We start from the raw sequence: 14,826 nt of genomic DNA, 5'->3' as shown, positions 1-14,826 counted from the left end.
AGCCATACCTCCTCCCACCAGCCCCCCCTGAAACTCCGCCTCACGTAGAATCTCAAGCCAGCATTGTGCGACCTACTCTTTTGGGTTTTTGAATGTGCCACTGCCGAGGGCATCTAGAGCGAGCAAGCCGTGATTTCTGCGGGCCGCCATTCTGAGACAGAGCCTCATCCTGGCGTTGGCCAGATCTCGGTCTGCGGGATCTGCGTAAATCAATCTTTTAACTGCGCCGCCCGCTGGGCTGTTGCCTTGAAGAGGTTTTGTTTGGGGACATCGCAGAGCCGCGATACCCAGCACGCTCACGACAGGGAGGTCTTGCACCAGCGTTTCTGGCGCCGGGAGTTTATGGCCGGGTGTCAAGTCGGAACGAATGACAACAACATCAGGGCTATATATAACATGCCCTTGAGCTGCTTGAACGGATAGTAGTGGCGATGGAGCAATAGCTAAGCGCTTCTTCTTGAGTTCTGGCTCCTGATTCGCATGTCTTGCCACATTGAGCACGGCAACCCTCCCGGTCGACGCGGCGCCTTTGGATGCGGCAAGGTTCATAGCGGCATTGAATGAGTCGTCGCTTACTATTTTAATGGCGACTTTCCCGTTGCGTTTGTGACGTGGGCATTCGAAAGCTTCAAGGGGTGGATTTCGCCGCTTGTAAGATATTGTGAAATACAGTTCTAGTCTCCTTGGCCACTGCTGCTAGATCTCGGCTGCCTCTGAAGCTTTGGCCGTACCTCGAGCCCTGTACAGACATGGACACGGTAGGTCTCGAAGTTAAGCTGTGCCATACGTTGTCTAGGGCGCCGCCATCCACAGGCAACATGGACATCAATTGATGTCGACAGCTGGTGTACTTTGTTTGGAGTGCGGCAATTCTATTGGCGCCGGACTAGGGCAGATATGTTGATAGTTGAAACAAGTCCGAGATGCCAATTGCCACCCAATCATGATGAGCGCAGTGCTCCATGCGTGTCATGGCTGGGCGCAGCAATGTTACGGGGGAGTGCTTTTTTTCCTCCTTGCAGTACGCGAGTAAATATCAGGCTGGCATTGCGTTGGCGACATTTCATTTTCTTCACTTCACGAAGACAAGCTGTTCGTGTACGAGCTGCATTGTGGCATTCCACAGGCTTCTTAGTGCCTAATTATAGTACATCTATGTGATTTTTTACTAGAGGGTATCGCATAATTACATAAGAGCTCATACTTTCAGCTAAATTAGTCTTGCACATCCGTCCCCGTGCCTGTGAGATCAATATTAATTATAAAGTAGTCAGATCATTTGTGTGTTGCACAGGAGCCCTGTCTTCTTCAAAGTTTCGAGGAATCAACCCTTCGGCCATATCGATAGCTCCTTGCATGTCGTTTTTGTTGAACAAGAACAGTCCCTGGATTGCTGCCGCACTGGTGTGTCGGTTAGAAGGAGTGCCATCGCGGTTCCTCCCGAAGAGTCCCAACTCATCCAAACGACATAGAAAGTCCTCTTTCCAGGAGCCGCTGGTGTCCTTATCGCCATAGAAACGATCCCACATCTGCCCAGCTTGCCATTTTGTCGCTTCTCCAATCCTCAGCATCATATCTACACGACCAGGCCGGATCAGTGCAGGGTCAAGTCGCTCAATGTGGTTTGTAGTAAGAAAGGCTATCCGCTCCTCGCCTGCCGCAACTCCATCTAGTGCATTTAGTAGGCCGGAGAAGGTGACGCTTGCACCATTATACCCATCAGCATCACGCTGCCGACGGTTCACGAATGCAGCATCAGCATCTTCCAGGAGCAAGAAGCACCTCTTGGGCAGCTTTGTCAACAAATACGCCAATTTGTCATCGGTCATACCCATTTCGCTGAGGTTGATAGTAGCCACACCAAAATCAAGCTCACCCGCCAGAGCCTGTATGAATGAGCTCTTCCCACTTCCCGGTGGACCATACAGGAGATAGCCTCGCCTGTACGGGATTCCACGTTCTACGTACCATTCCTGGCGCGAGAGGAAGTCCTTGACGTCGGCAACAATGCTTTCTTTGACCCCGTCATCCAAGATGACAGAGCCAAGCGGCCTTTTTCTCCTGGGATCCCCCAAAGGAGCCCATTCCATACCTCGGGCCGAATACACCACAGTTTTCCCCTCGTTTGCTTTTGCAGCCAAGCTATGAGCCTCTGCGAATATCCCCTCGAAAGTGTGACGATACGCCCAAAGCGTGGTAAGCTGAATTATTTCGTGCGGTTCTCCGGTATTCATATTGGCAGTGCTATGCTTTTCCCGGTTAACTGCAATAAATGCATTGCCAAATTTGACCACATGTCGCCCATAGCCCGGCTGGAGAAAAAAGCTAGCATTGACGGGTCCCCTAGCACCAGTACCTTTAGTATGCGTCGTAATCGTCGTGACCGATAAATTATGAATTCGGGTGATGCGGGATGCGATGAAGCCGGCAGCCTCACGGGGCTGGGACAACCAAGCGAGTATCCAAGGATACGCAGGATCTTGTTTGCCTATCTCCACGTTCACGAGGAGTCGTCGCCGAGCAGCCCCAAAAGCCACAATAGCACCTTTGCGAGCAAAGGCAGCGACAGCGCCTATAGAGGCAAGACCGATGCCGCCTGCAAAGACCGGATTATCGAAGAGCGTATCGAGATTGGACAGCGAGGCGGGAGTCTGCGGTGTCGCCATATCGTATTCTAGACACGAAACCAGATGTTGAGATTAGAGGCAAGGCAAATAAGGTATGGGTCATTGGCACAAACCTGCCATGACTAAGCGACCTGGCAGTGGTTCCCCTATCAAAACACATCGTCAGCGCATGGTGGTACTTGCAGGCCAGTTGACCTCTTGACCTTTCGATGGCTATAATTGTGCCATAGGCACACACTGCATCATGATTAGCAACTTAGTCTATCAATCTTCTGTCTCCATCCCGGTCAACCTGTTCATTCATTCCGTAGCACTGTCGTCGCAATCAAGTAAATCCGCTTAATTTTGTGATTGATACAAAATTCGTCAGCAGGAAAATCAGTGCTCAGGCTCGCCCTGGACATACCTGGGGTGCACCTACCTAGGTACTTAGGTGGTGGCAGGGTAAAGAGAGAGACTGGACCACACTGCTTGTTGATAGTACGGTACGCATTCATACTGTGAATCGAACAGCTCTTCTCTAGTTCTAGAATGTAAAATAATGAACATTCCCGCGAATCAATCTAAGAGCCGCGTTTCGCAGCTTTAAAGCAGTTAAGAAGTAATGACAATGTCCTCATAGGCTACTGAAAGTTTGAGGGTTGGTCGTAGTAACTTGGACTCAAGCGGAAAAATCCGCGGAGTATTCGACCGAGAAACTTTCTCTAAACATCTCTATACGTTGCTTAAAGGGCGTCTCGTTTAACTTTTAGTGATAGGCCCTCCTTGACAGGTTCGCAAACACTGCTCCTCCACTAGCGCCTGCAACAGAGTGGGAGGCAAAATAAATAGTAATTAATATGAGGGTTAAGGTGTCCACGGCCGTCGCGCCCTAGCCCATACTGTACCCTCGTGAAATACCGCGGTACGAACAGCCATATTACGGAAATACATCTCCCTAGAAGCTGTAATTACCTGCCTACCTACTCTACATGGAGTAGGTCGGCTAGTAGGTTGTTCAAATGTTCCGCTTGTTTCCGTCTGATCCGACCTGCGGAAGTTCGGTTACAACAGGAGACTGTTCCCAGTTATGACGAGACCAACCAGACTTCTCGGCCTAAATTTTGCTGCCCCGCAACGTCCTTTCTTGTTCCGTGCACGTGGCTTCCTGTGCCTCAAAATCCCTCGGAACGAAGGTAGAAAACCCAAACATTCTACCAACATCGCTATCTTCGCCAATCTTGTTGGGTATTGTGTAAGTGTTCAGACAGTCACTCCCCCGCCCCGAACACCCAAGAAGCCTCATGTCTGCGGGCAAACGGCTTCAAGATTGGTCTCGAGCGCAAGGGGCCGATCAAATAATGGCTCAAACCCATTACCTTGCTGTCGCTCGCCCAATAAACACGGGCCGGCCCATAGTCAACCCTCAGATGGCAACGATTCTTGATTGCGCAAAAGTTGGCAGCGAGGCATATTACGCCCACTTACTCACCGGTCAACGCCAGAGCTGTTACTTTGGCCTCATTCTTGATGTCATGAGCTTTCTGGATATTCGGTAGTCCTGGCTGGTACTGAGCCCGCTTGACACCAAACAGCATCCACAACTTGTCCATGGAGGGCAGTCTGCAGGAGCTGGCCCTCTTGCACCCCTCCCCCTCCTAGTTGCCCCTCCAAGTTGCGACAGCCATAGTAACTAGTTATTCTGATCTGAAACCCCGCGCTCCCCTTTCTTATCCGACCAACTTCACTTATCTACTCCTCTAATCCTGTTTGACAAAATCTAGAATCTAAACAATCCGCTGACCAAACTGGCCGTTTTTCTTCTCCAGTTCCAGAAGTGCTCACATTCTTTGTGCTCGACCCTAAACCCACCTCGGTCAACTGCATCCTTTACGACGCCAATTTACAGTCAACGCAAACCATTCATTTGCGACCCTCCGAGTTATCGCAACACCTTCACGTAAACATGGGCGTTACCGATGTACTGAGCCGAAAGTCTGGCGTTATCGTGGGAGACGATGTCCTGAAACTGTTCCAGTATGCCCGGGAGAAGCAGTTTGCAGTGCCTGCCATCGTACGTGCGCCCCGAATTTTGGGATTTATAATGCTGTCTCTGGCCCCCATATTCTCGCAAAGCTGATTTCAATGTGATGGCAGAATGTCACGTCATCCTCAACTGTCGTTGCGTCACTTGAGGCTGCCCGTGATGCCAAAGCTCCCATCATTCTACAGATGTCCCAGGGAGGTGCTGCCTATTTTGCTGGAAAGGTAGGTGCAATACCTGCTGGCCTTTACTTCCCGACTGCTGATATTGGTGTAGAACGTGAGCAATACCGACCAAGCCGCCTCCATCGCCGGTGCTGTCGCAGGTGCCCAATACATCCGTAGCATCGCGCCCTCCTACGGCATCCCAGTGATTCTCCACACTGACCACTGCGCAAAAAAACTCCTGCCATGGCTCGATGGCATGCTCGACGCTGATGAGGCTTACTTCAAGGTCCATGGCGAGCCTCTGTTTAGCTCCCACATGATCGATCTCTCCGAGGAAGCCGTCGACTGGAACGTCAAGACTACCGCCAAGTATCTTCAGCGAGCGGCCCCGATGAAGCAGTGGCTTGAGATGGAGATAGGTATCACCGGTGGCGAAGAAGATGGCGTCAACAATGAAGACGTTGACAATGCTTCTCTTTACACCCAGCCTGAGGATATTCTCAACATTTATAATACACTGTCTCCCATCTCCCCATACTTCTCTATTGCTGCCGGCTTCGGTAATGTCCACGGTGTCTACAAACCCGGCAATGTCAAGCTCCACCCTGAGCTACTCGGCAAGCACCAGGCTCATGTCAAGGAGGCCATCAACTCCAAAGAGGACAAGCCTGTTTATTTTGTCTTCCACGGTGGTTCTGGATCTAGCAAGAAGGAGTACCTGGATGCTATCAGCCATGGTGTCGTCAAGGTTAACATGGACACTGATATGCAGTTTGCCTATATGAGCGGTATCCGTGATTATATGCTGAACAAGAAGGACTACCTCCTCACTGCCGTTGGCAACCCCGATGGCGAAGACAAACCCAACAAGAAGTTTTTTGACGTAAGTGACAGCCTATGAATGCTCCTCTCCCTGTATACGTCATGTTTCTGTTTCGTGGCCAAGAGAAACGCTAATGGACAAAATTCAGCCGCGTGTCTGGGTTCGCGAGGGTGAGAAAACCATGTCTGCTCGTGTTGCCGAGGCCCTCAAGGACTTTAACTGTGCTGGGCAGTTGTAGGTATCCACTTGGAACACAAAATCTTCTCTTATGTTGTTGGGGCGGCCCTGGGGCGGAATGATTGCAAAACAGTCCAGAACATTGTCAGTTGGAATCGAACGGGAGTAAAGATACTGGAAATTTCTCAACAAAATTGGTCAAGGCCGAAGAATGCTCGGGTCGCAAGTTGTATTCCTCAGATGCCTAGATCAATTCATCCATTGAGACACTTCGATGCTCTCGCATCAACGCCAAAGTCGCGAGCACGGATTAATATTAAACGGAAACAGAAACGCAAAACTCATCACATGGGTGCGCAAATATGAGAGCAATTACAACTTCTAGAAATACGTATTGACCTGTCGCTAATTGTACCACATGAAACCAGGATAGACCACAAAAAATCACAGCATGTGGCGCGTGATAGCTGGGTACCTGGCCTCTCCCATCACAGATCTCGCACGCGACATGGCTTCAAAATAAACTTTTCCATAATTCGCGACGTCCACAACGAGAGGTCTACTGTCCAAGCACTTGTTTTTCGATTTCCTGTACTTGCGCACTGCTGAGCTTCTCGGCAGAAGCCTTAGCGTTTTTCTCTGGATCGAATCGCCACAGGCCATCTGTCTTATCCTGTTCCCCATTTAAAGGAACCCCGGCAGCATCACCTAGCTCTTGTAGAACCTTATCTTGGGTCACGGAAGAAAAATAACGTCGCTCCCAAGTCCGCTCCTCGGATCGCTCCTTGTTTCGCAAATCTCGCTGGGCTTTCTCAATCTTTCCCTTTTCAACTGAGACTGTATCCATATCACCGGCTTGAATAGCTTTGGCAACTCTGGCCCAAGCCCGACGAGACTCGAGAGGATACTGATCATCTATCTGAGCAACTTTGAGCTCAGTCTGGGCAGTGCCGGCAGCGTCATATGTACCAAACAATGTGACTGATGAGTTCTTCTTTGCGGGACCTTGATATATCTCGAATTCTTTGGTCCATTGGCCTGTGACGTTATATAACACTTCCTTCTCCTGACCAGTGGGATAAAGAGTAGCGACAATACTATTCTTCTTACCCGAGAGCCAGCCCTTACCACTGTAATCGATCTTGGCAGTATAGCCGCTTGAGCTACTAATGTAGCTTGACCCATCCAGTTCGACAAATGGTGCGCCGAAAATAAGCCCCTCGATATGGAGAGATGGAAGTGTAATAAGATAGCGTTCATGTTTCTGCTCATCGCTGGGTCCAACTGGGATTGTCAGCACGGCGTGACCAATTTGCTTCACAATGATGGTACTTTTAAACGTGGCCTTTTGGGCATTGTATCCTTCCAACTGAACTCCCGTCCTGTCGTTGCGAATGCAATAAGCAGTAGCGGGTGGGTGGTGGCTGACTTGTTCCGAGATGAGTGTGGTCTCGCCGGCTTCATCAGTCCACTTGCCCAAGAATAGCTCGCCAAGAAACGGGTTCAGAGGCTTTTTTTCGTTCCCAAACTGTTCGCTTCTACTGGCATACTGATGCTTGAGTGTTGTGAGAAACCATTTCAGCACGAGTACAGCACGTTTGGCGGGTTCAGACTCGGCAGCAGGAGCGGTGAAGATTGGGGGGTGCGTTGCCCAATATGAAGAGAATTCGGTCAGAGATTGGGATGACAAAATGAACGGCGGGGCTGTTAGAGACGAGAGATCTCCGTTGAAAGAGGCGATCGACTTTGTAGGAAACACGTCAGCGAAGGGTCTCGGATGCCGCTTAAGGGCAAGTGATGTAATGTTCGGGTACCTTCAGGAAGGCTGACCAGCTTCCACTGCTGGCCTGCGTCGCAGATGTGGATGCAGAAGATGACATTGCGGTTAGCAAATCAAACTAAATTCCTCTCATCAATTTGATGCATATGAGACGAATGAGTGGGCTGGGTGGCAGCTGACGAAGGCGATGATTGAGTGACGGATGGGCCAGAAAGTCATGTAGGAACGGCAAGATCGTGGCGTTGGTGGAATCTTGCTGTCGAGGGCTATACGGAAACCAGGCACTTTGTCATTGTAACTGGGCTAGAAAAATCAACACAATTCGTCGGTTACTAACCTTAAGTACCTAAGTACTTGAGTATGCGTACAGAAAGAGTGGGGGCGGGGTTAAAACTTGAATAGGCACATGCACACGGCATGATCTGCGATGTATTGTAACTACAGTATAATGAATAAATACCTACGTAGCAAGAGGTGCTTAAGTATATAGAAGACTTCTATATTTCAGGGTTTATGAACAAAGGAATGTTTTTCTGCTCCATACTTAGTATTGAAAATAGAAATGACGAACATCCATAGCTACTAAGTACTTAGGTAGGTAGGTATTATGACATCGACGCCAGCTTGCCTTGTGGGCAATTTAGCCTTCTGTCCCTGTCCCACTGTCGCCATCAAGCTTCTTACCTTCACGAAGCCATCGCATCCCGTTCTTGCCACTGCTTGTTTGCGATTGATTTATGCTCTTTGGACCGCCAAACGTCCCTGGGATTTTGATGCGTCGACCTTGACGTAAGGCAATGCCAGCAGATTGAATACTTGACTAGTCTGGCATGTAGTCTGTACTCAATTATTACTTACTAGTTTGTTAGCCCAAAAGCTACACACAGGAGACAACAACACAAAAGAAGACTTAATGCGAGGGGATACAGCTAATGCACTGCAAATGCCTTTATCTCTACACCAAGGGGAAAGGCAGGAAACATAAATTGTGAAGTCGCATAGTGAGCAGAAGCCTCTACTTAAACAAGTATCGACAGACAAGTAACATTAGTCGCACGCAAAACGAATATCAGCTTGGGGCTTACGTAGAACTTATCAACTTACGCACAAGACAAAAGTTATAGTAAAGATGCACTAAGAACTGCGGCATAAAGGCATGAGTTTTAAGGTGGGACGATTCCGTCTTCTACTTATAACAGCAAAAGTAAATAAAACAGAGTCTACAGTATGAGCAGGTGCACACTGTATGTCCTGAGTACTCACGTGGTATATCACGCGGGGTTGACATTCTGATGACTGTCCTCAGCTTCGTCAGCTATAACAAGACGGCTTATTAAAATCTCCTAAAAACTAGTAGCTTTCTGGCAAATTTTGACCTACTGATAGGTAATACTCATCTTGGGGTAGCTCTGCTGTCCGTAGAAACAGGCGCTGCGCGAAGGTACCTACAGTACGTGGCAGGTGCCTAAATACCTAGGTACCTAGGTACTTACTTAAGTAACACACTTAGGAACTTAGGTACTTAAGGTAAGAAGCATACGACCCAGCCTTGCAATTCTCCAGCCCACTCTTGGAGACGTGCATATCTATATCTGGCACAAAATTGAAAATATTCCTTCGACGGCCTTGTGAATGATCGCACAAGCTGGATATCTTTTGGAAATCCTCCGCGGCCTCGAACGGCAGCGCTTCCGTAGCTACCGACCAGGCAGTAAAATTGCGTCAACCAGGCACCATGACTGAACTCCCACGCCGACCAAGGTTGTCGCCACAATTGTGCTTCTCGTCGGGGGCTCTTCGTGGTATGTAAAACCTTTATATCCGCATACCTTCTAGACTAGTCTCTACTGACGTGCCTGCAGATTTTCTTCGTTTCTCTAGATCGGCTGTCGACGATACTATAACGGAGAACCTCAATGCGTTGGTCACGCCTTCACATACCGGATTCGACCCCAGTTCAACGTCTCAGAGGACCCCTGCTTCCGGCTCACGACCCATAGACCCTAAGGCTTGCAAATCATTCAAGACGATGGTTCTCTTTCCAGCCTGGCAGGCCAGAACCGAGATGTTGAATTACTGCGCTCTTGTTGCAGCCAGCCCCGACCCGAATGACCCAGAGGCAATCCTCCGTGACGTGGAAGAGCAGAAGGATCGCGAAAGAATCGTGGATGAGCGACTAGATCCATATTCAGGACGACTATTTCCCCGTGAATCTCGAACCCAGATTCTGGCAAGCCTCATCCGCCAAGAACGTGGCGTCGAAGAAATAATTCGCAATCGTACTTGGAGTGTTGTTCAGGAGCGATGTAATTACTCTTGTCACAACACGTGGAAAGAGGATATGTGGACATATGGGTTTGATGATAGTTCTACGAGTAATTCATCCGGCCGCTAGTTGATCTGAAAGGGATGGTCTTGGCTCTATCAAGCCCGCCGTCTTCAAAGAAGGTAACCGTTGCCATTTGATAATGTACCACCGGAGGGGAGCCCGCATCCGTCTCTTCTTGGTAGCTCGAGAGATTCGATGAGTTGTCTTGCCTATGTCAGGACTAATAGGTCACCTGTTGGTACAAATACTCCAGCCAGCAGCCCTCTATAGGAGAATGTAACCCACGCGATTGCAAGAGACGCATTGGAGTGGCGCCCGGATCTTACGTAGAAGATCAATATTTTGCAGTCTTCGCACGGTTGAGGCGACTAACATCACGCCTAGATATGCTGTAAGGCCACTATTCATTTAATCGTACACATCACATCACACCTAGCAATGGAACTTTTAAACGCGGCTTTTCACTGCCGTCTGAGCGCATGCCAACCAAGAAAGCTCTTATGATCATACTTGGGGAGACTACTATGTGGATGCACGGCAAGAAGTGCGATGGTATTAATGGCACCTCATATCATATAAAGTAAGCAGTATCCGAGTGTTTATACGTAAACAATTTTTACGTTTCAAATTGTCGGCCTCTTGTTGACATTCAGCACGTGGGCAACCAACCTCGAATTGATACCTAGGCAGTCAACCAAAAGCGGCAGACAGACCCTCCTCCCTGAGACTCATGCAGTGGCAATTCAGAGCAATGGTCCGTATTTTCCATGTAGATTATTGGCTTCTTTGCCAAATAAAAGTCACGGTATCAAGCTCATTGACGCGTGTACGAGGATTAAGCGCCTTCCAAGGTCGGTACTTCCTCGAATGGAGGCGAATATGCCAGCCGGTATACTACCACTCCTACTTGGGACTGTTAAGGATAGCAGAGCCCTCATCAGAGGGCTGAAAATAAATGATACGCTGGTAGAAAATTCTTAAGCCATCTTATACTAGTAGCCAACAAGGCAAGTGAAGTGACCTTCACCGAAATACCCCTTGACGTGCTAGGTCTTCAAGAGTTAAGTACTAGTTACCATCTTGCCTGGGGCTGGAATAGCGTGCACTGCCGGCGACCCGACCAGACCCCCGAAGCCCTTTTTACTCCGTTTTGGTGGTTAAAAACCCCACCCTTCGCCCGCTTCAATCTCGCTGGCACACACAACTTGCAACACGACCAGACAGCTTTTGATGCACCAATCCGAGGATCCGCCGATTATAGTATACCAAAAAGCTTGTTCTTCTAACTACCCCAACACGTCTGCCTGTCCAGTATTGCACCGTCTGATAACACTCGCGTATCACGAGGGCTCATTCCTTTTCCTCGTTACGGTGCGAGAACAAAGTGTAATACTTTTGGTCCTTTGCCATCGACTACCATCCTGCGCAACGCTCTTCAACCAGATCAGCGACAAACCCAGTGATCATTCTTGGAACGAAATCGCAGTCAAATCAATCTTTACTTTGAAGATCGAGTTTATACCTGAACAGCGGCGCATTTTGTCTCGTCAGTGCAGGAGCTCCCAACGCCCGAATAACATCCCCCGTCACGATGCCGCAGCAACTTGCGCCGAAAGAAGCGGCGCAGTTTCGACAGGTCATCCGCAGCTATGAAGATAAACAATATAAGCGCGGGCTTAAGACCGCAGACCTTATCTTGAAGAAGAACCCGAAGCACGGAGACACAATGGCCATGAAAGCCCTGATCCTCAACAGTCAGGGCAAAACCGAGGAAGCATTCGCTCTCGCCAAGGAAGCATTGACAGCCGATATGAAGTCACATATTTGTTGGCACGTCTACGGCTTACTCTATCGATCGAATAAGAATTTCGAAGAAGCAATCAAAGCGTATAAGTTTGCCCTCAAGTTGGAACCTGAGTCAGCGCAGATCCAGAGGGATCTGGCCATTCTCCAAATTCAAATGCGGGATTATCAAGGATATATTCACAGTCGCAACTCGATGCTCCAAGCTCGGCCGCAGCTACGCCAGAGCTGGACTGCTCTCGCCATTGCGCATCATTTCGCCGGTAATCTGCTTGAGGCCGAAAAGGTCTTGACAACCTATGAAGGCACCCTCAAGACCACACCGTCACGTAGCGATGTCGAGCATTCTGAGGCAGTCATGTATAAAAACTCGCTGATTGCTGCACAAGGAGATTATGAGCGTGCCTTGGAACATTTGAATACTGCTTGCAAGCACAACCTGGACCGGCTGGCCGTAATGGAGAGCAGAGCGGAATACTTGGTCAAACTAGGGCGGAATGAAGAAGCCGCTATAGCTTATCGAGCGCTACTCGATCGAAACCCTGATCATCCAATGTACTACGAGAAGCTGGCGTCCGCGTTGAAAATTCCCCAAAACAGTTCCAAGGCACGAAAGGCGCTGTATGACGAATATGCAGAGAAGTTCCCACGGTGTGACGCGGCCAAACGAATTCCTCTAGACTTTCTCTTCGGTAGGTGCAACTTGTCATCACCTGTTCGCTTTCTCGATATAATGGCTTACATGAGATAGGTGACGAGTTCAACCAAGCAGCGGAAACGTACCTCACCCTAATGCTGAATAAAGGAGTGCCTTCTACATTCGCAAACTTGAAGCATCTGTACTCTAATTCGGCTAAAAAGATCGCGCTAGCTTCCCTTGCAGAAAAGTACCTCCAGTCAGAGTTCACGCCGTCAACCAGTAAGGACAAGGGAGAAGCTGCAGCACTCTTCTTCTTGGCTCAGCACTACAACTACTACCTCAGCAGAGACTTGGCCAAGGCTATGAGCTACATCGAAAAAGCTCTTGAGAAGGATCCCAAGAGCGTTGATTTTCATATGACAAAAGCAAGAATCCTGAAGCACAGCGGTGAGACTCAGAAAGCCATGGAAATCATGGACATGGCGCGAAAACTCGACCTCAAAGACCGTTATATCAATAGCAAGGCGGCAAAGTATCAACTTCGAAATAACGAGAACGACCGAGCGATCAAGACAGTCGGCTTATTCACGCGGGCAGACACCGTTGGGGGGCCACTGGCAGATCTTTTGGATATGCAATGTGTCTGGTACCTGACGGAAGACGGAGAAGCTTATGCTAGACAAGGGAACATAGGCCTCGCTCTTAAACGCTTTCATGCGGTGGCTAACATATTCGATGTTTGGCAAGAAGATCAATTCGATTTCCACACCTTCTCCCTGAGGAAAGGTCAGATTCGAGCGTATGTTGAGATGATTCAATGGGAAGACCACGTCCGCGACCATCCGTTCTATTCACGCGCTGCACTCGATGCCATCAGCTTATATGTGGAAATGGCAGACAAGGCGTCTACAAAGCGGGTCAATGGAGCCACCGGTGAAAATGGAGATGACGTACTGGCGAAGAAGAAGGCAGCAAAAAAGGCGAAGAAAGAACTTCAGCGTTTAGAGAGAGATGCGATCGAAAAGCAGGCCAAGAAGGACCCAAACAAGAGCACTTTGAGTGGTGAAGCTAAGAAACAGGATGATGATCCGTTAGGTTTGAAGCTTGCTTCTACCACTGACCCTCTCGGCGAGGCTATGAAATTTTTAAGTCCACTACTCCAGGCTTGCCCCAGAAGTATCGATGCTCAGCACGCAGGCTTCGATGTTTATACCCGCCGACGTGAGTGATGAGGGCCCAAGAAATTGGCCATTATTTCCAAATTATATCTAACAGGTGGCAGGAAAACTCGTCCCGGCGCTTCGATGCCTTCACTCTGCACTGGCAATAGATCGCTCCAATCCTCGGACAAAGACACAACTTTCCATATTTGAGTCTATTCTGAAGTCTGCCACCGATCTGCCACAAAAGGTGTCAGAAGCCCTCGATGCCGAATTTAAAGCACTTTGATCCAGTCTACAGGACCCGAATGGGATTGCCATTCAACCCGCATTCATGGCGAAATATTGTGGAATGAGATAGCTTCATAATTACCTAATTACGGTCAAGCGCTTCAAAGTCAATTGACAAAACAGAAGATCGAACAGCATGGATGGGAGTTCTCGCCGTTTTTGATAGCAGTCGTCGTGAAAAGGAAAAGCAGTTACCTATTCATCTACAGCTGAATATAATGGCATGGCGCCTTGTGTAGCAAGCACTCGGGCTCCAATATGGCCTAGTCGCTGTGAGGCAGAGCTGCACTTGTTTTTTTTTATACAGCAACGGATCGGTAATATTACGCATGCCATTTATATCACTCAAGATTTTGGGCTTCAGAGCTAGAAGCGTCACAGGTAAATAAAGATGGTCATCTTCCTGAGTACGGAAAGCCATTTTATTGAGTTGTGTCACACACAAAACAAGGAGGCGGTAAGAGTACTGATATCTCGTAACAGGACGACCTATACAGTTTCTGGTCATCCTCTTCACGAATAGAACTGGGCAGATTTTTGTGATTGGGCAAAAGCACCAACCTGATGCACAGACGATTCTATAAAACAAGGCAACTTAGTACATTCTTGACCTTGGGTGTTCCACGAGTCGTCAGGCTCACAATTCAGCCAGGCATGACTGGTGGGTCAGAATGCATGTGGTCTGGCTATGAAAACATATTACGCCACATGCGTCGAATGCCTTTCGAGGGAGATTCTGGGTACGCTCATGTTCACTCGGGCTGCAGGTCCGGTGCTACCGGACAGGCCGCAGAGATCTCGTACGACTTACAGGATAAGTACATGTATGAAGTGTAGCTACATCGGCAGTCGAAACGGAAAAACCGTGGCAAACATTAACAAAAAGCACGACTTATGAGCAGAGGTCGGAAAGCCTTGTGAGTCATGAGCTGTGGCTCAGTCTTCTATAATCCAGACTTGAATATCCGTGTTCTTAGCCCATAGAGACGGTAAGAACCAACGGAGG

The 14,826-nt window shown here is 48.9% G+C and overlaps 6 protein-coding genes across 6 annotated transcripts; 3 read left to right on the top strand and 3 right to left on the bottom strand.

The window, feature by feature from the left end:
- Positions 1–72: 72 nt before the first annotated feature.
- On the bottom strand, positions 73–549 carry MAM_03744 (uncharacterized protein; the record flags this gene model as incomplete). The annotated part of the gene is made up of 1 exon (XM_040822543.1): positions 73–549. One exon carries the CDS (start codon positions 547–549, stop codon positions 73–75), a length of 477 nt encoding a protein of 158 aa, XP_040679686.1.
- A 710-nt stretch (positions 550–1,259) lies between these two features.
- MAM_03743 (mitochondrial chaperone BCS1) lies at positions 1,260–2,666 on the bottom strand (the record flags this gene model as incomplete). Its single annotated transcript, XM_040822542.1, has 1 exon — positions 1,260–2,666. One exon carries the CDS (start codon positions 2,664–2,666, stop codon positions 1,260–1,262), a length of 1,407 nt encoding a protein of 468 aa, XP_040679685.1.
- A 1,906-nt stretch (positions 2,667–4,572) lies between these two features.
- Positions 4,573–5,878, top strand: MAM_03742 (fructose-bisphosphate aldolase, class II; the record flags this gene model as incomplete). The annotated part of the gene is made up of 4 exons (XM_040822541.1): positions 4,573–4,680; positions 4,764–4,874; positions 4,927–5,700; positions 5,789–5,878. 4 exons carry the CDS (start codon positions 4,573–4,575, stop codon positions 5,876–5,878), a joined length of 1,083 nt encoding a protein of 360 aa, XP_040679684.1.
- Positions 5,879–6,376: 498 nt separating this feature from the next.
- On the bottom strand, positions 6,377–7,697 carry MAM_03741 (Oxysterol-binding protein; the record flags this gene model as incomplete). Its single annotated transcript, XM_040822540.1, has 2 exons — positions 6,377–7,561; positions 7,632–7,697. 2 exons carry the CDS (start codon positions 7,695–7,697, stop codon positions 6,377–6,379), a joined length of 1,251 nt encoding a protein of 416 aa, XP_040679683.1.
- A 1,635-nt stretch (positions 7,698–9,332) lies between these two features.
- Positions 9,333–9,992, top strand: MAM_03740 (uncharacterized protein; the record flags this gene model as incomplete). The annotated part of the gene is made up of 2 exons (XM_040822539.1): positions 9,333–9,399; positions 9,460–9,992. The coding sequence occupies 2 exons, from the start codon at positions 9,333–9,335 to the stop codon at positions 9,990–9,992; spliced, it is 600 nt and encodes a 199-aa protein (XP_040679682.1).
- Positions 9,993–11,517: 1,525 nt separating this feature from the next.
- Positions 11,518–13,818, top strand: MAM_03739 (Alpha-acetyltransferase 15, NatA; the record flags this gene model as incomplete). Its single annotated transcript, XM_040822538.1, has 3 exons — positions 11,518–12,421; positions 12,481–13,590; positions 13,652–13,818. 3 exons carry the CDS (start codon positions 11,518–11,520, stop codon positions 13,816–13,818), a joined length of 2,181 nt encoding a protein of 726 aa, XP_040679681.1.
- Positions 13,819–14,826: the final 1,008 nt, after the last annotated feature.

This window comes from Metarhizium album, assembly GCF_000804445.1.
Source record: "Metarhizium album ARSEF 1941 chromosome Unknown scaffold_7, whole genome shotgun sequence".
NCBI lineage: Eukaryota > Fungi > Ascomycota > Sordariomycetes > Hypocreales > Clavicipitaceae > Metarhizium > Metarhizium album.
Note: the sequence above shows the minus strand (reverse complement) of the source record. Positions and strands in the feature narration are given on the sequence as shown.